Source organism: Canis aureus, chromosome 28, assembly GCF_053574225.1.
Source record: "Canis aureus isolate CA01 chromosome 28, VMU_Caureus_v.1.0, whole genome shotgun sequence".
Classification (NCBI taxonomy): Eukaryota; Metazoa; Chordata; class Mammalia; order Carnivora; family Canidae; genus Canis; species Canis aureus.
In genome coordinates this window covers 26,567,317-26,592,595 of record NC_135638.1, presented here as the reverse complement: position 1 = coordinate 26,592,595, position 25,279 = coordinate 26,567,317, and the positions used below count along the sequence as shown (strand labels likewise).

The 25,279-nt window shown below is 36.4% G+C and overlaps 1 protein-coding gene across 2 annotated transcripts in view; it reads right to left on the bottom strand.

The window, feature by feature from the left end:
- Positions 1-25,279, bottom strand: part of ARMC1 (armadillo repeat containing 1) — a 38,645-nt gene that overhangs the window by 5,122 nt on the left and 8,244 nt on the right. For both annotated transcript variants that reach the window (XM_077876762.1, XM_077876761.1), the window contains exons 3-4: positions 21,818-21,909; positions 8,242-8,431 (exon numbers count right to left, since the gene is read on the bottom strand). In XM_077876762.1, the coding sequence (XP_077732888.1) occupies positions 8,242-8,431; positions 21,818-21,909 (282 nt within the window). The remainder of the gene's footprint in view (positions 1-8,241; positions 8,432-21,817; positions 21,910-25,279) is intronic.

The following is a 25,279-nucleotide window of genomic DNA, read 5'->3' as shown; positions in this document are numbered from 1 at the left end:
ATGGATAATATGCATATGAAAATTCTCCCCTCACTCTTACTTCAAGAATCCTAAATCCTGGGATCCCTGGGTGGCGCAGTGGTTTAGCGCCTGCCTTTGGCCCAGGGCGCGATCCTGGAGACCCGGGATCGAATCCCACGTCGGGCTCCCGGTGCATGGAGCCTGCTTCTCCCTCTGCCTATGTCTCTGCCTCTCTCTCTCTCGCGCTCTCTGTGTGACTATCATAAATAAATAAAAATTAAAAAAAAAAAAAAAGAATCCTAAATCCTGAGGCCTAAATGCTGTGAATAATCTAAAGTAACCTACCTGGCATAGCTAAAAAGCTAAGTGGTAATCAGGTTGCTACTCTTAAATATATAAAGTTATATAACTTAGCACTGCTCAAAATAACTTCAGGAAGACTTCCAAATCCAGTCAAGATGGAGTAACAAGGACTGGATCTAACCTCCAGGCTTAAATAACTGAAAATACAGACAAAATAAAATGAATAAAATAATAATTTCCAGACAATGAGAAACAAACATCCCTGAGAGAGGGAAAACAAATGAAATGAGCTCCACAAGAATATGAACATATTGCCTAGAAAGTTTCCAGGCTATAACTTAGAAAAGGAGAACTCAAGGGAAACCAGCAGTCTTCTTCATTTAAGGACACCGCTGAAAATTCAGGGAGGTCAAGGCACAGAGCACAGGACAGAGCACAGGAGAGGGCAGAGCTATGCAAAGAGGGCCCACAGAGAGAGGCATGCACTGGAGATCTGGAGTGAGCTCCTATCAGGTTTTCAGCTGAATGATTATCAGTACATGCATGTGAAGAAAGAACCTGAGGTTAGGTAAAGAACCAGGTTGCAAAGGAATAGAAGAAATAGTTCTGCAGGCTCAAATCACGCTGGAAATACTTCAGGTTTCCATCAGACAGAGTGAAAAAACTTTGATATACATGGGGCATGAACAGAGAACCCAGAAGAGTACTGACTCAGTAGTGTAGCAAAATTATCCCTAGGATAAAGGGTGCTACGGTCTTGCCTAACAAAACTTAAAAGCAAGCCTCAAAAAGAAGTGTTTGCAAGTAACTGTGATCGAGAACAAATCTCAAGAATATTTTTAAAGGATATGCATACAAATAAATATATGCTATATCCAACAAAGTTTGCAATGCCTAGCATCCATTTAAAAATTACCAAGAATGCAAAGAAAAAAAAAAACCCCAAACCAATCTGTAATTAGAAAAGTCAATCTATAGTTACAAAAATCTATAAAAAACATACTCAAAAAACACAGATGATTAAATTATAGATAAGGACATCAGAGATAGAGAGAAGTGTAAACATATTAAGGAGATACACAAAAGACCCAAACAAGTCAAACTTCTAGAATAAGGGGAGCCTGGCTGGCTCAGTTGGTAGAGCATGCAACTCCTGATTTCAGAGTCATGAATTTGAGCCCCATGTTGGGCATGGAGCCTACTTAAAATAAGAAAATAAATAAATATAAATAAAACAATGTCTATGGTAAAAAAAAAAAATACACTGAATGAGATTAACAGGAAACTAAACACTTGTAAAAGAAAAATTTAGCAAATACAACAACAGAAACTATCCAAAATAAAAGAGGTAAAAAAAAAAAAATTAAAAAAAAAAAGCAGAGTATCAGTGATCTGTGAGACTTCACATGGTTGAATATGTGTAATAGGAATCTCTGAAAGACCAAAGGGAAAGGTGGGCAGTAAAAATATTTGAAGAAATAACGGAGGGGTGCCTGGATGGCTCAGCTGATCTGAAGAAATAATGGAGGGGCACCTGGATGGCTCAGTTGATTAAGTGTCTGCTTTGGGGTCAGGTCATGATCCAGCCCCGCATCAAGTTCCTTGCTCAGTGGGGAGTCTGCTCCTCCCTCTTCCTTTGTTCTCCATTCCCCTTCTGTGCTCTTTCTCTCTCTTTCAAATAAATATATAAAATCTTTAAAATGAAAAAGAGATAATGGAAAAAATTGCCCAAATTTGCTGCATACTATAAATTCAACTGAATAAACATGAAGAAAATTATACCAAGGCACATTATAAACAAATTGATCAAAAGCAATGATGAAAGAGAAACTCTTAGAAGTAGGCAGAGTGAGAAAAATAAGATATATTACATACAGAAAACAAATAAGAATAATAGAATCCTTGGGACACCTGGGTGGCTCAGCGGTTGAGCATCTGCCTTCGGCTCAGGGCGTGATCCCACAGTCCCAGGATCGAGTGCCGCATCAGGCTCCCTGCGTGGAGCCTGCTTCTCCCTCTGCCTATGTCTCTGCCTGCCCCTCTCTCTGTGTCTCTCATGAATAAATAAATAAAATCTTTAATAAAAAAAAAAGAATAATAGAATCCTGAATAGAAACAAGGCAAGGAAGATGATAGTAATGTCTTAAAGTATGGTGTTTAAAAAAAAATCCTGTCACCTGGAATTTTACACCCAGGGGCGGGGGGGGGCGGGGGGGGGGGGGAAGGATTCTTCCAGACATACAAAACCAAAGGAGTTAAAGACTTCAATACCTGACTTTCAAAAAGAATAGAATAACTAGAGAGAAGATGAGCAAGAAAAAGAAGACTTAAGTAACAGTATAAATAAACAAAACTTAACAAACACTTCTAATATTCCAAACAACAGTGCATACATTCTCAGGTATGTGTGGAACATTCACCAAGATAGACCATGGTAGGCCGTGAAACAAGCCTCAATATACTGAAAAGGATTGAAATCATACAATGTTGTCAAATCTCACATGAAATGAAATTAGAAATTAATGACAAGGAAATTTGGAAAATACAGAAATACATGGAAATAAACTCCTAAATAACCAATGTGTCAAAGAAATCACAAGAAAAATTAGAAAATACTTTGAAATGAATTAAAAAACCCCCACCACATAACAGATCTGATGGCATATAAAGTACTGCTTAAACAAAAATTTATATTCACTACATTAAAATAGAAGAAAATCTCAAATCAATCACCTAAATTTCCATTCTGAGAAAGCCCAAAGCAAAAGGGAGGAAAGAAATAATAAAGATTAGAGCAAGGAAAAAAGAAACAGAAAAAAGGGGGAAAAAATAGAAGAAAAAAATATCAATGAAAATAAAGTTGGTTCTTTTAAAAGATCAACAAAACTGAAACCTTTTAGCTAGACTAAGAAAAAGAAAGAACCTCAAAGTACTAAAATCAGGAACAAAAGACATTATGACCAATCTAACTAAAACAAAAGGGTTTTAAGCAAATCTATGAACAAAAGTATGACAACACATTAGATAACTTCAATGAAATGCACAAATTCTTGAAAAAAAATAAAATTTCCAAAACTGACTCAACAAAAAACAAACAAAAAACCCCAACAAACCTATAATTAGTAAAGAGATTAAATTAGTAACTAGAAAATATCCCACAAAGCAAGCTCTGGACCAAATGGTTTCATTGGTTAACTCTGTCAAATGTTTCAAAGAATCAACACCAATTTTTTTCACAACTCATTCAGACAGTTCCCAACACATTTTATGAAGCCAGTGTTCCCCTGATACCAAAACCAGAAGAAGATATCACATGAAAGAAAACTATAAATAAAACTGTAAAATATACTGTAGGTAGACACATGCATAATGCCCCAACAGAATCCCAGCAAACCGAATACAGCAGCATATTAAAAGCAGCATATACCATGATCAATTGGGATTTACCTTAGCAATGAAAGGTTGATTCAGAATATGAAAATTAGAATGTGAAAATCAGAATATGAAAATCACCAATACATGATATTAATAGAATTCAACAACAATGAAAAGACAAATAAGCAACTTAAAAATAGACGATCAATAGGCATATCTTTAAAAAAGAAAATATATGACAAATTAAAGATGTATACAATAAACCCTAATACCTGGAAAATGGCCAATAAGCATATGAAAAGATATTCAACATCATTAGTCACTAGGGAAATGCAAATCAATACGTCAATAAAACAAAACAAAGCCAAAAAAACAAAAATCCCCCATATAAGATACCACTTCATAGCTAGTAAACAACAGAAATGTATGTTGACAAGGCTGTGGAGAAAGTAGACTCCTCCTATGTTGCTAATGAGAATGTAAAACAGTGAAGCCATTGTAGAAAACACTCTGACAGTTACTTGAAAAACTAAATAAAGTTAATGTATCATTCAGCCCCTCCACCCCAGGAACATATCCAAGAGAACTGAGAACATAAATCCACACAAAAACTTATACAAAAATGTTCACAGCAGAATTATTCATAATAGCCAAAAAGTGGAAACAACCTAAATGTCCATCAACTGATAAATGAAAGAACAAAATACAGTATATCCATACAATGGAATATTACAAACAGGAATGATGTACTGATACATGCTACAATAGGGATGAACCTCAGAAACATTATGCTAAGTGAAAGTCAGACATGAAAAGTCATATGACCTATGATTTCATTTATACACAATGTCCAGAGGAGACAAATCCGTAGACACAGAAAGTAAATTAGCGGTTATCAGGGGCAGTGGGCAGTGACTCCTAATGGGCATGAGGTTAAGTTCTGGAGTAACGAAATGTTCTTGAATTAGATGGCTGTACAACCCTGTAAATACACTAAAAGAACTGAATTGTACACTTCAAAATGGTGAATTTATAGTATGTGAATTCTATTTTAATTTAAAAAAAACCTGAAAGAATTCATGGCCAGCAGACCTGTACTACTATAAGAAATGTTAACAAAAGTCCTTCAGACAGAAGGAAAATGGAATCAGATGAAAATATAGAATTTACACAAAAGAAAAAGAGCCCTGGAAATGGCAAAAATGTAGGTGGACAGAAAATACTTTTTCTTATTTTTAAATGTCTTAAAAGAGACTGACTTTTTCAAAATCATAGAGACAGAAAGTAAAAATAGTGGTTGCCAGGGGCTGGGGGAAAGGGGAATTATTGCATAATGAATACAGAATTTTATGTTTTACAAGATAAAAAACTGTACATTCATAAGAAGCATAGATGTGATGGTTATACAACATTATGAATGTATTTAATACCCCTGAACTATATACCTGACAATGGTTAAGACAGTAAATTTTATGTTTATCTGTATTTTATCACAATAAAGACAAAATTTTAAATAAAGACTATTTAATGTACTAACAAGTGGGAGACCTATGCTCCTTTCCTTTTCGAGTCTGCCAGATGCTCCATCTGTATCTCTCTGTCTTCAATAAATTGTTTTCACTTCCAAAAAGATAAAGTAATAATAATGCACTGGGGATTTATATCATATGTGGAAGCAAAACATGTAATAACTGCAAGGAGGCAGAGAAAGAAGAAATGGAAGTATAATGTTCTAAGTGTATTCTATGCATGAAGTGATATAATATTAATTGAAACTTCAGTATGGTAAATTAGAGATATATAAAATAAACCCTAAATCAACCAACAAAAAGAAAGGAAGGAGAATTGTAGCTAATAAGCCAACAAAGGAAATAAAATGGAATCATAAAAAACATTCAATTAGCCCAAAAGGCAAAAAAGGCAAAGGGAACATCAAACTGTTGGGACAAATAGGAAGCAATTAGCAAGGAGTGCCTCGCTGGCTTAGTTGGAGAAACATGCAACTTTTGATTCCAGGTAGTGAGTTCAAGCCCCACTTTGGGTGTGGAGATTAAATAAATACATAAACTTAAAAAATAAATAAATAAATAAAGGAAAGCAATTTAGCATGATAGTTGTTTTAAAACCAACCATACCAATAATCATATCAAAAATAAATGACCTCAACACTCCATTTAAAAGGCAGAAATTGGGCAGCCCTGGTGGCGCAGCGGTTTGGCGCCACCTGCAGCCTGGGGTGTGATCCTGGAGACCCGGGATCGAGTCCCACATCTGGCTCCCTGCATGGAGCCTGCTTCTCCCTCTGCCTGTGTCTCTGAATAAATAAATAAAATCCTAAAAAAAAAAAAAGAAATAAAAGGCAGAAATTTTCAGAATGGATTAAGAGGCAAGGCTCAACAATATAGTGCCTGTAGGAAATCTACTTGAAATATAGACATGAATAGAAGATACACACTAATCAAAAGCAAGAAGAAGAAACTAATATTAAAAGCAAAGTAGAATGAGTTCAGAAGAAACTATCCTGTACTATTACAATATTCTATATTAGAATACTATACTATATTCAATATTACTATGTTATACTATGCTATACTCTAAAAATCTGTGTACAACTGGTGTTATTTCTTCCTTAAATATTTGGTAGAATTCACCAGTGAAGCCACCCGGTACAAGTTTTCTTTATGGAATGGTTTTTAACTACAAAGTCAATTTCTTTAATAGGTATTGAACTATTCAAGTTATCTATTTCTTTTTTTTTTTTTTTAAAGATTGTATTTATTTATTCATGAGAGACAGAGAGAGAGAGAGGGAGGGAGGGAGAGCACGAGCCAGAAAGACACAGGCAGAGGGAGAAGCAGGCTCCATGCAGGAAGCCCGATGGGGGACTCGATCCCGGGACTCCAGGATCACGCCCTGGGCCTAAGGTGGCGCTAAACCGCTGCACCACCCAGGGACCCCCCAAGTTATCTATTTCTTGAATAAACCTTGTCAATCTGTTTTTCAAAATTTTTTCCTATTTCATCTACATTATCAAACTTATTGGTACAAAGTTATTTAAAATATTTATTTTCCTTTTAATGTCTATAGGGTATATAGTGATGGTTTCTTTCTCCTATTTCTGGTATTGATAATTTGTGACTTTTACTCTTGATCAATAGGTCAATTCTATTGATCATGTCAAAGAATCAGCTTTTGATTTCATTGGTCTTTATTGTTTTTCATTTTACTAATTTGTTATGTTTCTTCTACTTACTTTGGATTTAATTGCTCTCCTTTTTCTAGTTTCTTCAGGTAGAAGTTTAAGTCACTGAGATCTTTTCTCTCTTGTATATCAATATTTAGACATTTGGTGCTATTCAATTACCCTCTAAACTCTGCTTAAGCAGCTTCCCACAAAGTTTGATACTACGTTTTCACTTTTATTCAGTTTAAAATGCTTTAGAATTTATCTTCTGATTTCTTCATTGACTCATGTATTATTTTAGAAATATATTAGTTTCCAAAATATTTTGGGGGAGGGGTTCCAAATACCCTTCTGTTACTGATTTCTAATTTTTCATTGTGCTCAGAGAACATACTTTGCATAGTCCTTTTAAATTTATTAAGACTTGTTTTATGGCCTACAATAAGGTCTATCTTGGTAAATAAATACCCCCATGAGTATGTGAAAAGAATGAATGTTATCCTGTTGCTGGATATGGTGTTGCATAAATATTGATTAGGTTAAAGTGGTTGTTAGTGTTATTTGAGTCTTTTATATCCTTAATTGATTTTCTTATACTTGTTCTAATAACTGAGTAGTACTGAAATCTCCTTATCTAACTGTGGATTTGACCATTTTTCCTATCATTTCTGTCAGTTTGGGCTTCATATATTTTGAAGTTCTATTATTAGAACATAAATATTTAAAATTATTATGCCCCTGACTGACACCTTTAGAACAAAATGCCCCTGTGGAACTTATTCTTCAAGACTTCTGGCCAGTGGGGCGCCTGGGTGGGTCAGTGGTTGAGTGTCTGTCTGCCTTTGGCTCAGGTTATGATCCTGGGGTCCTGAGATCGAGTTCTGCATTAGGCTCCCTGTAGGGAGCCTGCTTCTCCCACTGCCTATGTACCTGCCTCTCTGTCTCATAAATAAATAAAATCTTAAAAAACAACAACAAAAAGACTGCTGACAAGTCACTGAAGAAACTATTTACAGTAGGGCCCCCCTTCCCATCTTATCCACGGAGATCTATTCCAAGAATAGTAGGAGATGCCTAAAAACTCAGAGAGTGCCAAAACCTGTATATACTGTGCTTTTTTCCTGTACATACATATGATACATTTATAAATTAGGCTCAGTAAGAAATTAACAAGTGATTACTAAAACAGAACAAAGAGTTATATGAATATGATCTTTCTCTCAAAATATCTTATGGTAGTATATTTACCCCTCTTCTCGTGATAATGTGAGGTAATAAAATGACTACGTGATGAGATGAAATAATATAAGCATTGTAACATAGCTTCAGGCAACTACTGACCTTCTGATGCTAAGTCAGAAGGAGGATCATCTGCTTCCCCACCCACCTTATGAACCATGTGTTTCTAAAAGTCTTACCGTATCATCAAGACCATCTATGTGCAAAACCACTGTTTTGGCACGTTTGTTTGTAGTTCCCAGAAAAAACTGAGCTTTCCTTCTACGTGAGTTCATTTCATTGAAACTATCACCATCTGCCATACTGGAAGATTGAAGAATGTCATAAATTTCAGAAGCCAGCAGTTTTGTTTCTCCTGGAGTTGTAGTCCTTAAAAAGAAACACATATAAATTAATTAGTCATGTCACTTCTGTTGATTCTATAATTTTATTCTCAACTTTGCAGAGCTTTGTTTTCTTCATTCTGATGCTTTGTTTGATGGAAAGGAAAGACCAGTGAATCGTAGAATAATCAACAACATAGAAAAAGCATCTAGTTGATCATAAGGCCTTCTGATCTTATCTATTTTTTTTCTTAAAGATTTTATTTATTTATTTATTATAGATGGAGAGAGCACATGTGCATGTACACACTGTGGGGGTACTTTTAAAAGCAGAACTTTTATTTTTTTTTTTATTTTTTATTTTTTATTTTTTTATTTTTTTTTTTTTTAAAGCAGAACTTTTAAATCCTACTTAGTTCCTCACAAAAACACCAAGTGTCATTTTGTCCAAAAGACTTTCTGCACTGGTAGAAATGTTCTTATAGCTGCACTGGTCACTCACTGCATAGGGCCACTCAGCAACCACAACTAAAAACAAATGATTTTATTTACTTTGAATTAAATTTAAATTACCACATGTGGCAAGTGTCTACCATATTGGACAGCACAAATTACTGCTTATTAAACTGAATAAATAGTAAATATACATAACTGTAAAAATAACCCTCATTTCACTTATAGATAAGCTCAACTAAGTCCAAACCTTATAACATATATTCAAAGCTTTTAAATCTATCCCCAGGGCAGCCCCAGTGGTGCAGCGGTTTAGCGCCGCCTGCAGCCCAGGCCGTGATCCTGGAGACCCTAGATCGAGTCCCACGTCAGGCTCTCTGTATGATGCCTGCTTCTCCCTCTGCCTGTGTCTCTGCCTCTATGAATAAATAAATCAAATCTTTAAAAAATAAATAAATAAATCTATTTCCACTGAGATCTACCAACATCAGCTCATTTTTATGAATACTTTTTACGGATGCCTTTTTTTCTCAATCAAAAGAGCTTTACCTAGATCATATGCTTTCAAACTCTTATTCCTCCCTTGAAGGCTCAACCTTAACTACTATCTTTGCAAAGCTTCCTCACCCCAACAATCCATTTCTCCCTCTACATTTAGAGTACTATGCTGGGGCGCCTGGATGGTATCCAGTCAGTTAAGTGTCCCACTCTTGGTTTTGGCTCAGGTTATAATCTCAGGGTTGTGAGATCGAGCCCTGTGTTGGGTTCCACGCACACGGCAGAGTCTGCTCGAGATTCTCTCTCCCCTTTGTACCCTCTCTCTAAAATTAGTAAATTAATAAAATATTTTTTTAAAATAATAAAATGTACTCATACTACTGATCTTAATTTTCTATGTTTTTCTCTTCAAGAATGGAGATCTATTCTCTCCACAGGGCCTCACTAAACTTTTTAGAATCCATTTATTTACTTAATGAGCAGAAACACATCAATTTTCAATATTCAAACTATAAATCTTCAAGCTATATACAGAGCTTCAATTCCAGGGGTACTAATTTGGCAATTTTCTGGGCACTCAATTTACTATACTCACTGCTACTGTTGACCACAGAGATCAATTACCTTGAAAAATTTTGGCTATGTATTGCAAGAAGCTATCAAAAAGACTATTTTGAGGGGAGAGATGTCTCAGCACTTTTCTGATAGCTGTTCTTACAGTATTGAAAAGGTCACTGCAGTTCTGAGATACTTTAAATACTAGCCAACCACAAACTGTAAAAAGTATGACGACAGTAGTTAAAGATACTCATGAATTTAGGAGGAAAAAAACAATGTCTTTGCTACCCCTTTCCACCACCAATACTGATTTCAAGCATTTGCACCAACTAAGAAAAAGAATAATCACAACATATAATAGAAGACTCAACTAATGATCTTCCTATAAAACATTTTAAAATGAATACATTACTTCAAAAACTGTTCCTGATGAACCAGTAGTGCTGAAAAATATTAAAACACTATAACAACAACAAAACAAAACAAAAAAAACACTATAACATCAAGTTATTACTTTCCTGTCCTGCAGAGTAAGAACTATAACAGTAGTTCTAAACCACACAGGGCTTATTAACACCTTTGAGAAGATGATGTAAAATTCGAGAATGAAAAATGCAAATACAAAAATTTTCTACATCAAATTCAGTGAATTTATGTACGTACCCATGCCATCCATCTTATATCAACCTGGAAGAGGTGAACATTTTTTAGTTAAACATTTTTTAAATTGATCTAAAATTGGAGAAAGTAGAATAGAAGAACAGCAATGTAGCAATCCATTCACTGAAAAAATTCAATAAAATAGAAACAATTGGTAAGAATATAATCAATTCTACTGGGAAAAAATGAACAGTGATAAGACACAAAAGTATTTTTACTCTTTGACTCATAATTCTTCTACTGGAACTTGTTAAGAAAATAATCCGTGAAATAAAATAATCCAAATATAAAAATAGCCTTTTATAAATAGGCAAAGAAATTTTAGAACAGTACTGCCCAATATAACTTTCAGAGATGATGGAAATGTAATAAATTACTCATATGACTACTGAGTAATGAGAATATGGCTTGTAAATACATGTGAAAAATTGGTTTTTACTTTTTTTTTATTTATTTGACACGGGGGGGGGGGGATCACAAGCAGGGGGAGCGGCAGGCAAAGGAGAGGAAGAAGCAGGATCCCTGTGGCGCAGGTAGCCCTATAGCCCTACGTGGGGCTTGATCCCAGAACTCTGGGATCATGACCTGAGCCAAAGGTGGATGTTTAACCAACTGCCACCCAAATGCCCCAGTTTTTAAATTTAATTTTAATTAATTTAAATTTAAACTGCCTGAAGTGGCTAATGAGAACCATATTGGACAGAAGTTTTAGTAAAAAGGGAAGACAGCCTCTGCTGTCAGTTTCCTTAAGCTAACTCTTCTTTTCCTGGTTAATTATTGCTCCCATCCGTCTGAAAAACCATTCCTCTAATACCTTTTCTGACTGAGGTGCTATAAAAGATTTGGCTCTATAAGGAAAGTATGTAAGTGACTATTTTCTCAATTCTCTGGGAGATGGTATAGAGCTAGAGCCAATCCAGATTCACAGGAGAGAAGATAATCTGTACATCTATTGGATTTCTTAGGGGCTGGGGCTTAATTCTCTCATAAACCTGTACTAGTCCACATTAACAGCAACAGAGGGGAGAAAATTCCATTTATTGATTAAAACAATTTACAAAGGTTATACATGTGCATTTACAATAGCCTGCGCTGCTACAGGGGCTATTTGCACTTTCAATTAGAAAATTAAGGATTTACAAAAAAACAAAAAACAAAAAAAGAAAGTTAAGGATTTACAACAAACTATATTTTACCTATAGAGTCACACAGTATGCCTGCTTAGATAAAGCAATTAAAGAGGACAGATTAGAAAAATGGTTCTAGTAAATACACTGACCACCACCGTTTTTAACTTCCTTATTTCATAATTCCAAAATTTCATCATTTTCACAAGGTAATAAATTCCTTTCTAGAAGATTTTGTTTCTATCTACTTAAAAACCAAAGCCAGAGTGCCTGGGTGGCTTAGCTAGTTCAGCATCTGCTTTTGACTCAGGTCCTGATCTCAGGGTCCTGGGATCCAGCCCCATGTCTGGCTTCCTGCTCAGTGGGGAGTCTGCTTGAGATTCTCCCTCTCCCTCAAACCCCACCCCCACCCCCACCCCCGTTTGTGCTCTCTCTAAAAATAAATAATCTTAAAAAAATTAAAAACCAAAAGATTTTAAAAAGATAACAATCAAATCAATGTGATGTTCTTACCGTTAAGAATGGTCTTCAGGTGTACTCAAAGGACTAATTTTATTGCTACCTTTCTTATGAAACAGGAGATTTACAGACCCAGATCCCTCTTAAAATGAAATAAAACTCTGTCTTGGGCAAAATTAAATTAACAAAAGCACATAAGAAAACTGAATTACAAATGAAGTTATTTCTTGATCTGGGCACTAGAGGTATTATTCAATAAATCAATCATAAATAATTATGTCCTTATTTTTAAAAAATACTTTTAAACCAAAAAGGAAAATCCAAGAGCATCTACAGATTTGGAAGCTATCTTAGTCTTAAAAAAAAAAAAAAAAAAATTACTGTTCAGGGATGCCTGGGTGGCTCAGTGGGTGAGGGTCTGCCTTTGGCTCAGGTCATGATCCCAGAGTCCTGGGATCAAGTCCCACATAAGACTCCCCAAGGGGAGCCTGCTTCTCCCTCTATCTATGTCTCTACCTCCCTTTGTGTCTCTCATGAATAAATAAAATAAAATCTTAAAAATTACTGTTCAAATACTATCATTCAAAACATTCAAAAAGAAAAAGTCTAGAGTTTTATGGTATATTTGGCCATAAATGTAAGAGAGATTGTATAATTAAACAAGTATTAATTGCCCTAATCTTTTAAGGCAAGTACAAACTGAAAGAGCTGATTAATGCCCTGGATTTAGTTCAGTCTTTAAAATCTGACATCAGAAAAAAAAAAAATAACAAAAAAAAAACTATCTTGAAAAGTTCTTTCATCTAAGTAATTAGAATTTTGCTCTCAGTAATTTACTATTCCATAATGAAGTATATTGATTCCTCACCACTTTTTCTAATTAGTCTTCTATACTGAAAAGGTTCACAAAATTATTCATAAAACATAACTAAAAGAACCTTGATCTTTATTATATATCAAAAATAATTTTAATTATGAATATATTTTCTTATCCGTCCTAAACACCAATTTACTCTTATTCTAGATGCCACTAGTAACATTTTATGTTACTCACAAAGGCCAGGTGAGACTTCCATATACTCTACAAAAGCAATAAATATACTATTTTACTATTAAGGCTTGCTATTATCTTTTGAAAAAATCCTAACTTTTCCATTAGGAATTTCTCTTGCTTTTTCTTTTTTTTTTTTTGTATTGTTTTCTAAGAAAAAGTGTTCTGGTAACATTTATGCAACTCAAAAACATTATCCCACACTTTCCAATGCAAAAAAATCTAACTTAAAAAGGGTTCTAAGAAAGAAGTCAACAGCTCTGTTCAGGTAATCCAACACAGGGAAACCATAATCCTTGAGCCAAAGCCCACTTATTTATATATTAACTATGACTGTTTTGACCCACTAGGGTAATGGCAACAGAGACTGTATGTCCGGTAAAGCCTAAAATATTTACTATCTAACTTTTCAAGGAAAATAATTGTTAACCTCTGTTCCAAATAATTACAAAAAATACACTGAAAAAAAACTACGAAGGATGTGGGATGTAACTGCACCCATTAAGAATGATGCTGCAGGAAAATGGCTCAGAAGAGTGTTCCTGATATATTAACTACTACCTCTGTCCTTATCTTTTATGAAATATATTAGCATCAGATTTCTCAAAAACAAAATAAAAATCAAGGCAAAATGGAGCAAAATGGCAACAACATTTTCAAGAATCTCAAGAAAACAAAAGGTGAGCCATGGATCTACTCCTTCAAGTATTAAGGTTATAGAAAAAGAGTTTTAAACATGAAAGAAATCATGGAATATTTGAGCCTTTCTTGAGCAATCTACTAGACAATGAGCTTCAACACCAACAAAGAGATGACTAGGAAAACTTTTACAAAAGGACTGAGAATGAGCATTCTCTATATTTAACTGTGGCTAGAAGTTTAAAACAAAGGTGGGAAAAAGAATGAAATGTTCTACAGAGCAGGAATAACCCAAATTAAAAAAAGGAGAGTCACCTGAAACTACCATAACATTGTAGATCAACTATATTCAAAACAATTTTTTTTTAAAGGAAAAGGGAGAAGAAAAGTGCTAGAAAAATCTCAATGACTATGGAATACATAATAGGTGGCAATCAAAAGATTATCATTAAAAATATCAAGATAGGGAATCCCTGGGTGGCTCAGTGGTTTAGCGCACCTGCCTTTGGGCCAGGGCGTGATCCTGGAGTCCCGGGGATCTAGTGCAGCATCGGGCTCCTGGCAGGGAGCCTGCTTCTCTGTGTCTCTGACCCTCCGTGTGTGGGTCTATAATGAATATATAAATTTTAAAAATATTTTAAAAAATTAACAAGATAGTGGAAGTTTAAATAAGAAAACTCAATACTTTTAAGAAAAGTGTAAGTGCAGGGAAGCCTGGGTGGCTTAGCAGTTGAGTGTCTGCCTTCAGCTCAGGACTGATCCCAGATCTGGGGATCAAGTCCTGCATCAGGCTCCCTGGGAGGAGCCAGCTTCTCCCTCTGCCTATGTCTCTGCCTCTCTTTCTGTCTGGCTCATGAATAAATAAATAGAATCTTAAAAAAAAAAAAAAAAAAGAAGTGTAAGTGCAAAAGCAACCACTGTAACAGTAAGATAAATCTTTTTAAGTATCAGAATAAATTTTTGAAAGAAGAAAACTATGCAAAGATATACAACTACTACCACATAATATACATGCTAACTGTAACAAAAATGAATTGAGATTAAACCTATCAGTCACTCAATAAATACATACGGACTTAGCTCACCAATTAAGAGAAAAAAATTTTCCATTTGGCTCACAAGACAAGACAACTAAAACAAAGTGATTCAGAAATAAAGGAATGGGCAAATGTAGACCAGGCAAATAGAAACAATGATTACAGGGCTTGTATACTGAGCTCAACACAGAATTCCAGCAATAAATCCAAGCATTAACATGACAAAGGGTACTTTTTCTAATCCTAAAAGACATACTTCACAATGAATATATGTATGTTATGAATATTTATGTACCAAATAACCTGTATGGACAGTGAATGATAAAACAAATTAAAATGGTAGAATTAAGGAATCTAGTATGTATAAGGTATCTAGATAGAGTTGTATGGTTTTTACAACTTTTCCGTAAGTCTGATATCATTTCAATCTAAATTTAAAACCACATAAAGAAATAAAGAACACAAAAAAATAAGGTACAAATTTTTTAGTCAAGATTTTAACAAGAAGAGACTCATTTATTATGGCATCTTTTCAAAATCTAAGATTTTCGAAAGTTCTCCAAATGAAATGAGATATTTTAAAGTTGAGATGCTACACTTTATTATAGTGGCTTTTATTTATAATATACCTCATATTATATATTCACAAGTACTTTTATAAAAACGCATCTTATATCAGAAATATTACTCCTGAAATACCGATTACAATGTCTTACAAATACCAAGACCAAATGTCTTAAATCAGATTTAGATGTTCTCCTAGGTTGACATTTTGAAAATTCTCTTCATAAAGGGATCTAGAACTAAAAAAATAAAATGTAAAAGGGTTCTAACCTTTTAAGAGGGTTTTATTTATAGAAGAGATTAAAATTAGAACATAATGCCAGATTTATCCTGAATGACAGAGAACTTTCAGTTCTCTTCACAATTAGAAAAGTGAAAGTGACAGTGACTTTGAAGTCAATCCAATTGTTGATCTGTAAGCATCAATTTGACCTCAACACAAGTAAAACCTATTGCTGAATAAGTGTTAAAACCTCAGCAAAATTCTGTAACAAAACAAAATATGGTGATTAAGAGTGAAAATTTTAGTTGCAGAATCTTCTCTATTTTATAAAATAATTTTCTCAGCTTCCCATGTGAAGAATAATGTCCACTTTCTAAAGATTTTATTCATTTATTTGAGAGAGAGAGAGAAAGAGTGTGTGTAATAGCACAGGTACATGCACAGGGAGAGGGACAGAAGGGGAGGGAAAGGGAGAGATACCTAAGCACACTCCATTCTAGGTGCAGAGACCTACGGGGCTCAATCCCACTACCCTAAGATCATGACCTGAGCTGAAATCAGGAGTCCACGCTCCATCAACTGAGCCACCGAGATATTCCAATGTCTAGTTTCCATACCTACTTCTGCTGTTTGGTTTCCCCTTCAATCACTGCAGAGTGGAAGGTTTCTCTTTAGTCAATAGAGAAACATCCCTTCACAACATATTTTCATGTTCTATGAATCTTTCTGGAGTATGGGAAGATCTTTATACTTCCTTAGTTGCACAGTTCCTTGGAATCATAGCTAAAACTCTAACTCAGTACTCCTAAACAGAAATATTGTTTGGAATCCCATCCTAACTGGCTGGCTATCATGGGACAGCCATATTGAAGAAAGCAATTAGAGCAATAGATCTCTTGTGCTATAGCTTAGCAAAGTGATCTATATAATAATGAGGTGCCAATTCATTCATAAACTAGTTAAGTTAGACTAACAATACATCAGTCACCTGTATCTAGTAACGCAGATGTCAAATGGAAAATAACGTCTAAGCTGTATTTACCAAATCAGTTATGCATATATAAAACTCATCCTGACCTATGTAAGAATTTTTCATTCTGATTTTTAACAGAGGTACCCAAAAGAAAGCAGATGAAGAGATTATAAAACTTACAAGAGCAATCTAATTTCTTAAAAGAAAATCATGTCCAAACAAGACAGTTCACAAAACAAAGTTAAACATGCTGAACCAAAACCTGAGTCTAACACTTCTTTAATACTTCACAATCTTCATGTTTACAACCCAAACACTTAGTCTTATTAACTAACTTTTTGATTATATTCAAATACAAAAATAGACTTCTAAGATGCTTATTTTGGTAAAGAGGTGACTTTTATTTTATTTTATTTTTTTTTCATTTATTTATGATAGTCACACAGAGAGAGAGAGAGAGAGGCAAAGACATAGGCAGAGGGAGAAGCAGGCTCCATGCACCGGGAGCCTGACGTGGGATTCGATCCGGGGTCTCCAGGATCACGCCCTGGGCCAAAGGCAGGCGCTAAACCGCTGCGCCACCCAGGGATCCCAAGAGGTGACTTTTAAAAAGCCTAAAAGGCAACCTTCAAATCTGAGATTTCCAATAGTCAAATGAGCTGCAAAATGTACATATAAATTATTACATCATATCTCCACTTTTGAGAGGGCTATCGGATCAAATTATAATGGAGCATACAATGGTTGTACATCTGTTTTACTACTGGAGAAGCCGGCAATGATCACATTGTCCTAAAAAACATACCTTGAGTTAAAAAGCTAAGCCACTTGTGGCAGCCAAAGAGACACACTACATGGACTTCCCTTTAAGAAAGAAGCTTGCCTTGGGCAGCCCAGGTGGCTCAGCGGTTTAGAGCCGCCTTCAGCCCAGGGTGTGATCCTGAAGACCCGGGATTGGGATTGAGTCCCACATTGGGCTCCCTGCATGGAGCCTGCTTCTCCCTCTGCCTGTGTCTCTGCCTCTGAGTCTCTCATGAATAAATAAATAAAATCTTAAAAAAAAAAAAAAAGAAAAAAAAAAAAGGAAAGAAGCTTGTCCTTTAACTGGAGGAAGTAGAGTGGTAGAGGCACCAGCTGTCATGACTTTGAGATCCATCACGCCATTTCAACCTTCATACCAAGGCCTGGTTCTTCCCCCCGACCAATGACTGAGCAGTGGAGACACTAGGGCCTGGCCATTTCTGCCCAATGCAAAACTCATTCTCAGGGTAATCCCTGCTCTGGATTACCTGCTGAATTAACTATCAAATTTGCACTGCAATCTGAGACTCCTTGCCTCACTGTTTCCTCTCTATTCTTTTACAGATGACAGATACGCATTGAAATTTGAAGACTGTAGTCCTGCTTCATTATCCTCTATCTTTATAGACCTTACCCACAACAAACCTCTTCCATTTCTAACTTCATCTTAAAATCTCCTCTCCAGATGATATATCAATGACCTGAACTGACATACCACTTACCTTACAAAGATATAGTCTCCCTACTATTTTAGAGATGTCTCTCTCACATATATACACATTCACACATATATACTAAAACCTTAGCCAACCAAACTAAAAACTGCTTTACAGGTTTAATCTATGAGACCTCTAAAACTTGCTCTAAATCTTTAAAGTTCAAATTTACAGTGGTTCATCTATGACCCTGTGAAGGTCTACTTCAGGTTTTCTTCCACCTGAAATGCCAGAGTTTCTAAAGAAGCAGCTTGGGTTAACTCAGTAGATTGATCAAAGCAAATGTGGACTGAATCTGCTTGTTGGTCAGTGTTGAGAAAAGCGCAAGAGGAACTTTTATATATTTGACAGTGTAGGAAATTGTCTAATCCTGGTATAATTACTGTAGTACTTTGCCTAAGGTGAGAGTTTCAAACTCACTGGTGAAATAAACCCAACTATTCATGATTAAAACAATTAAATTAAAAACAAAGTTCAAATTTAAAGTATATTTTGATATAACAACATTAATTTTTTCATCTAATTTCTTATACTTAAATAATTTTTCACCATGTTTTGAACTTCAATACCAACACCTGTTACAGGATATACAATCTTAAGTTCATCACATAAATAAAATAGCCCTGGGGATCCCTCGGTGGCTCAGCAGTTTAGTGCCTGCCTTGGGCCCAGGGTGTGGTCCTGGAGTCCCGGGATTGAGTTCCACATCAGGCTCCCTCATGGAGCCTGCTTCTCCCTCTGCCTGTGTCTCTGCCCCTTTCTCTCTCTCTCTGTCTCTCATGAATAAATAAGATCTTTAAATAAGTAAATTAATAAATTAATAAAATAGCCCTACAGAAGCATTATGCTTGAACTTTTCATTGTTTCCAACAGAGCTAATATGCCAGTTAAAAACAGTTAATTATCTGGCATTAAAGCATACCAGAAACAAGAATAATGCAACCTTATATTTCATACATTTTAAAATATACAAAGCATTTCTACATATGTCATCCCATTGTGTCCTTGATCACTTTGCAGGTGTCACACTGCAGGCTTTAGTAAGGAAACTGAGGGTCAAAGAGATTCTTTGTCCCAAGTAAGAACTAGAATCCAAATTTTCACTAGTGGATGGGACATCTAGGTGGCTCAGTGTTTAAGTGCCTGCCCTAGGCCCAGGGCATGATCCTGGGGTCCCGGGATCAAGTCCCACATCGGGCTCCCCGCATGGAGCCTGCTTCTCTCTCTGCCTGTGTCTCTGCCTCTCTCTCTGTGTCTCTCATGAATAAATAAATAACATCTTTAAAAAAATTTTTTTTCACTAGTGGAATTGACCTCAAACCATAGGGAATAAATTAAGAAACTGACAGCAGTTAATATTTTGTTATTTACTCCTAACTGACCACTTGAATAAAAACAAGACAAAAACTTCAGTCTCTATCTTGTTATTATCAAAGATCAAGGCAACACAGAACTATCCTACCAGGCAGCTGGCCAGATGAGTATAAATATTTTAGAGATTTCTAAAAAAATAAGACTAATAAAATAGAATTTATTCAGAAGCCAAGAACACTAAAACAAAGAGCACAGTGCCTTGGAAGTCAGTTTAGATGATTCTTCATTGATATAATTTAACCATCAGCATTTCGGAATTACAGAATTTTTGTGAGCAGTCAAGCCAAAGAAAATGCAAGATTTCTTTCCTGTGGTCATTTAGAGTGGATATTTATTGTTCTTGACCCTTTTATGCCCTAGAATGCTGTGGGGGTTACCATGTTGAATTTGTGCAGAAGCTAAAAGTACTGGATGTGCCAGATATGCAATTTGTGATTAGGTTTGCACTGAAATTGTGATGTGAACAAGACACAACTAATGAATTCTTTCCTTTGAGGTGAGGAGGAGGGTTTTAAATTGAGACTTCATATCCTACCCTTGTAGCTCAGAGATAGTAGTTGTGTCTGAGGCTGATGTGGGGAGCTGCAGACAGCTGGACCTCCTAACATGCATTAGATCTTGCAAGAAACTGAAGGTGAATGCAGAGGACTCTGAAGTGCCACCCAAGAGCCTTTTAAAATAAATACAAGTTTTTAAAATGCTACTTAAGGAGTCACTGCATAAGTATGAAAAAAAAGAAGACCCAATTGGGTGGGGGGGGCAGGGGGGTTGTGGCAAGGATTTAGGAGGAACAACTTGCATGTAGTTGTAAATTATCTCATCTGTATACCTGCACCGGATACTTTATTTCTTAGCACTATTGGTGTCTGCATTGATTAGACGGCAGGAAACAGAATGCCAATACATTTGTGTTGGCAATTACTCAATTTATTTTAAATCAAATAAATTAAATGGTTACTCATTATAGTTTTTTTTTTCATTATAGTTTTAAAGGCAGTCAAGTCTAGTAGAAGATCAAAATACAGAGTAAACTAAGATTAAGCTACAGAAGCACAGCTTTTTTGCTTCCAGACACAGTGGAAATATAAAAAAACACGTAATCTTCAATTTCTAGCCTTTTAATAGGAAATCAGCAAAGACTAACAAAGGAACAAAACCAGGCATTCCCAGGGGAAACTGAGCTGAACGACACTAAAGGATAACCGAGTTGGACTCTGTATTCTCCTTGCCCATAAAACTATCATCTGTCAAATCTACCTCAAAAGGTTGTAAGTAACAAAATGAGACAATGGAGATTAAAAAAAAAAAATTAGATGAAAGGTACAATTAAAAACCACCCGTTTGGGGCAGCCCAAGTGGCTCAGTGGTTTAGTGCTGCCTTCGGCCCAGGGCCTGATCCTGGAGTCCTGGTATCGAGTCCCACGTCAGGCTCCCTGCATGAAGCCTCTCTCTCTCTCTCTCTCTCTCTCTCTCTCTCCCTCTCCCTCTCCCTGTCTCTCATGAATAAATAAAATCTTCAAAACAAAACAAAACAAAACACCCGTTTATGGGTCACCGAGGTGGCTCAGTCAGTCAAGTGTCTGCCTTCAGCTCAGGTCATGATCTCAGGGTCCTGGGAATGAGCCCCATGTTGGGCTCCCTGATGAGCCTGCCTCTCCCTTTCCTTCCAGCTTGTGCTCTCTTGCTATCTCTGCTTCTCTCTCAAATAAATAAATAAAGTCTAAAAAAAAACAAATAAAAAAAACCAAATAACAACCACCTATTTGCTAAAATTCAAATGAAATGGCCTTAAGGCTGTAAGAAATGTCTTAATAATGCTCAGGAAAATATCAAAAGCCGCTTTTCGACATGATACTGATGAAGGTTCTTTTGAGTAAGATGAAGATGAAGTAGCAAAAGAACTTTGTAAGGTGCTATAATACTGCATACTTTCAAATGCAGTTAGTAACCTGTGTTGCTCTGCTAGCAAATCAATTTACATATACCTCACATAATTTCATATAATGTAGGATTCTATTTTTAAACATATGATTCATAAGTATCATATTTATCAACATTTTAAATAAAATTTGAGCATTTTCCTAAGTACTATTAATATCAATGTTTAAGAATAATCAGAACACTGATCATCCGAACATTTCTGGACATATAACTCACAAAAGTACGCCTTCATATCAGAATAAAAATTTTAGGAAAATGATGTATTAACAATCACCATACACTTAATAGGAAGATCCATTTTTCTACTGCCTTAGGAGACCACCTTCTGTACAACATTTTGCAGGCTTAACATACTTACTTCTGTATAACATTTTGCAAGCTTAACATCATTCCCAGCTCTCCTTTCATCTTTTCTCTGTTAGCGCGGCATTCTGCCAAGTAGCGAAGAGCCTACAGCAAAAACAGAGACCGGTTAATTCACAAATTCAGACTATTCAAAACTAAACCCATTACTAATGTACTGCAAGAAGAAAAAGAGTGAAAAACAGGGTTTTAAGAATCAACTGGTTTCAAAGTGTTTAGACACTCTTCTTTCAATGTGACAGGCAGCGCAGCCCCGTTAGAAGAGAAATGATCCTTTGAGCTGAAGTGCCTCGATCTGCTCTTTAAAATGATGGCTTCTAACTTATCCACAAGGTTAAAATCAGGTTGTTCTGGCTTTATTTTCACCACTTCATCTTGCCACAGATACAAGGGAACCACATTCCATTTATTAATTTCAGGGAGTAGCCCCAAAAGCCACCATTTCCCCTAGATGCCTTTTACATATTAATTAAACTGCTGAGAAAGACAAAACATACAACCACCTTTACAGAATGAACTGTTTCTAGTTCTACAGTTCACCTTTAAAGTGTTTTCTGGGACGCCTGAGTGGCTCAGTGGCTGAGCACTTGCCTTTGGCTCAGGGCGTGATCCTTGAGTCCAAGGATCAGCCCTGCATTGGATTCCCTGCCAGGAGCCTGCTTCTCCCTCTGCCTGTGTCTCTGCCTCTCTCTGTCTCTCTCGAATACATAAAATCTTTAAAAAAAAAATTTTTTTTTAAAGTGTCTTTTTTTTTTTTTTCCGGAAAAGCAAAAGATAAACTTACACAAATTGCTATTTTGTGAGTTTAATTTTTCTAAGGTGTTTTTCTCTTAAAATTTAAAGTACATTTTTATAAATATCCCTTTTGCTGGTGATTCTTTAGGGATTTCATTTAGCTGTTCTATAGACCTCCTAACCTCTCATCATTTACCAAAGACCCTGGCACCTGATTCTAGGGAATAGGTCTGTGACTGAAACCACCCAAAACTCTGCCATCTCAGCCTACTGACTTTCACACATCCTACTGGTCTTCTATACTACATTACCCAACTGCCCAGTAATTATTGATAACGGTACCTTCTACCAAATCACAAATTCAATGACCTCTGACTACAATCTCCTGTCCTTTCTGCATCTCCTCTTAACTTTATCACTTCAGTCCATAAAGGATTAAATGCCATGGGAACTGCCCTCCCTCCACACACACACACAAAAAAACTAACAAAGAGAACAACATATATTAAACACAATGAACAAGAGGCAGCATAGGACTGTAACCTCTGAAAGAAGAGAAATGATGAGGGCAGCCTTCCATCTCAGTGCTTTGGAGGCAGTTTTCAGACTAGCATAAGGAGAGGGAACCCAAACAGAGCCCAGTGGTCTTGCTGAGTTAGGGATACAGAGATCAGAGGCGCGCAGGTTAAGGTGGTACAGTATAATAAAAATAAATATTTGGTCTTTGTCCATGTCCTGGTGCAGAGCTCCTAAAGCCCTTAGAATTTTCTGAGTGACAGCAGTCTCTCATAAAACAGCCTTTCTGATTACATCTGGGTTTATGTAAAAGAAGTGAGTTACAGAGCATCTGGGTAGCTCAGTGGGCTAAGAGTCTGCCTTTGGCTCTGGGTCATGATCTCAGGGTCCTGGGATCCAGCTGCACATCAGGCTCCCTGCTCAGTTGGGAGCCTGCTTCTCCTGCCCCCTTGTGCCCCCCCAACTCACTCATTCATGAGCTTGCTCCCTCTCTCTCTCTCAAATTAATTAATTAATTAATTCTTAAAAAAAAAAAGTGAGCTGGCTGAGGCCCCAAGTAAGCCTCAAAACGAGGCTAGTCACTAGAAGGACCAAGAGATTAAAGGGTAAGAACTTTTAGCCCCACCTATTGGTTGTGGGTGGGGAGGTGCTAGAGATTAAGTTCTATAAAAACTCTTGAGCTAGGAGATTCAGAGTATCTGAATTGGTGAATACATAGAGTCTGCCAGGAGTGTGGCACACCCTGATTCCACAGGGACAGATGGTACCGCACTCAGGACCCCTCTAGATCTTGCCCTATATAACTATTCATTTGTACCCTTTACGATAAACTGGTAAGTATAAGTCAAGTGGCTTCCTGAGTTCTGGAGCCATTCTAGTAAATTATCAAACCTGAGGAGGGGGGTCATTGGACACCCAATTGATAGCTACTTAGTCAGAAATTTGGATGACCTGATACTTGCAACTGGCCTTTGAAATGAAGGGCGGTCTTGTGGGAGTGAGCCTTAAATTTGGGCAGTCTGACAATTAACTCTGTCTGAATTGAACTCAATTGCTGGACACCCAGCTGGTGTCCACACAGAATCTGAGAATTGGCTGGTGTCAAAAAAAACACCCCAGGTGGCTCGAATTTGCGGAGAATAGAAGAGAGGCAGGATCTGACCAGGAGGGGGGAAAAAATCAACAGAAACAGATCAAAATGTGAGAAAGATGAAATTAGAAAATAAGGGCATTAAAACAGCTATGATAAATATGCTCCATATGTTCAAGGATGAGAGGAGGGGAAAAAAAGACTTAAAGAGGGGGAAAAAAAAGAAAAAAGAGCACCACAACGATGACCTGCAGGACAACATGAAATATCTAACATACATGGAACTGGAGTCCTGAAAGAGGAGAAGGCATTAAAAAAACCTGAAAAAACAGTGGATGACAATATCCTCAAATTAATGAAAACTATAAAACCACAGATCCAAGTAGCTCAACAAATCCCAAGAACAACAAAAACAAGACAAAAAGAAATTCATTCATACTAAGCACATCATAATCATTTGCTGAAAAATAGTGATAAAGTCACCAAAAAAGTCAGAAAGAGAAATTACGTAGAAAGGAAAAAAAGAAAAGAATTACAGCAGTCTTATTAGAAATCATATGAAACCAGGGGATCCTTGGGTGGCTCAGCAGTTTAGCGCCTGCCTTTGGCCCAGGGCGTGATCCTGGAGTCCTGGGATCGAGTCCCGTGTCGGGCTCCCGGCATGGAGCCTGCTTCTCCCTCCTCCTGTGTCTCTGCCTCTCTCTCTCTCTCTCTCTCTCTCTCTCTGTCTCTATGTCTATCATAAATAAATAAATCTTAAAAAAAAAAAGAAATCATATGAAACCAAACAAAACAGTATAGCTATAAGCCAATAGTGAAGATAAAAGAAAATTATAAAAATGCCACACCTGCTTTTCAACCTCAGAGGGAACTTGTACCCACTTATTCCCCTCCTTTTTCTCTAGCTCTGTCCTTACATGACTAATTTCCCTTCTTGCTCAGCCTGGCATCTACAGTCTACCATTTCAACCACTCTCTTGCCAAAATCCTAAATTCCCTTGCCTAACCTCCTGTATAACTTACCTGGCCAAGAAATCATCCCTGAACAAATTCAACTATTTGGCTCTCAGGGCCTACAGTAGCCTGAAAGGAGGTGAAAAAGGAGTTTCATAAGCC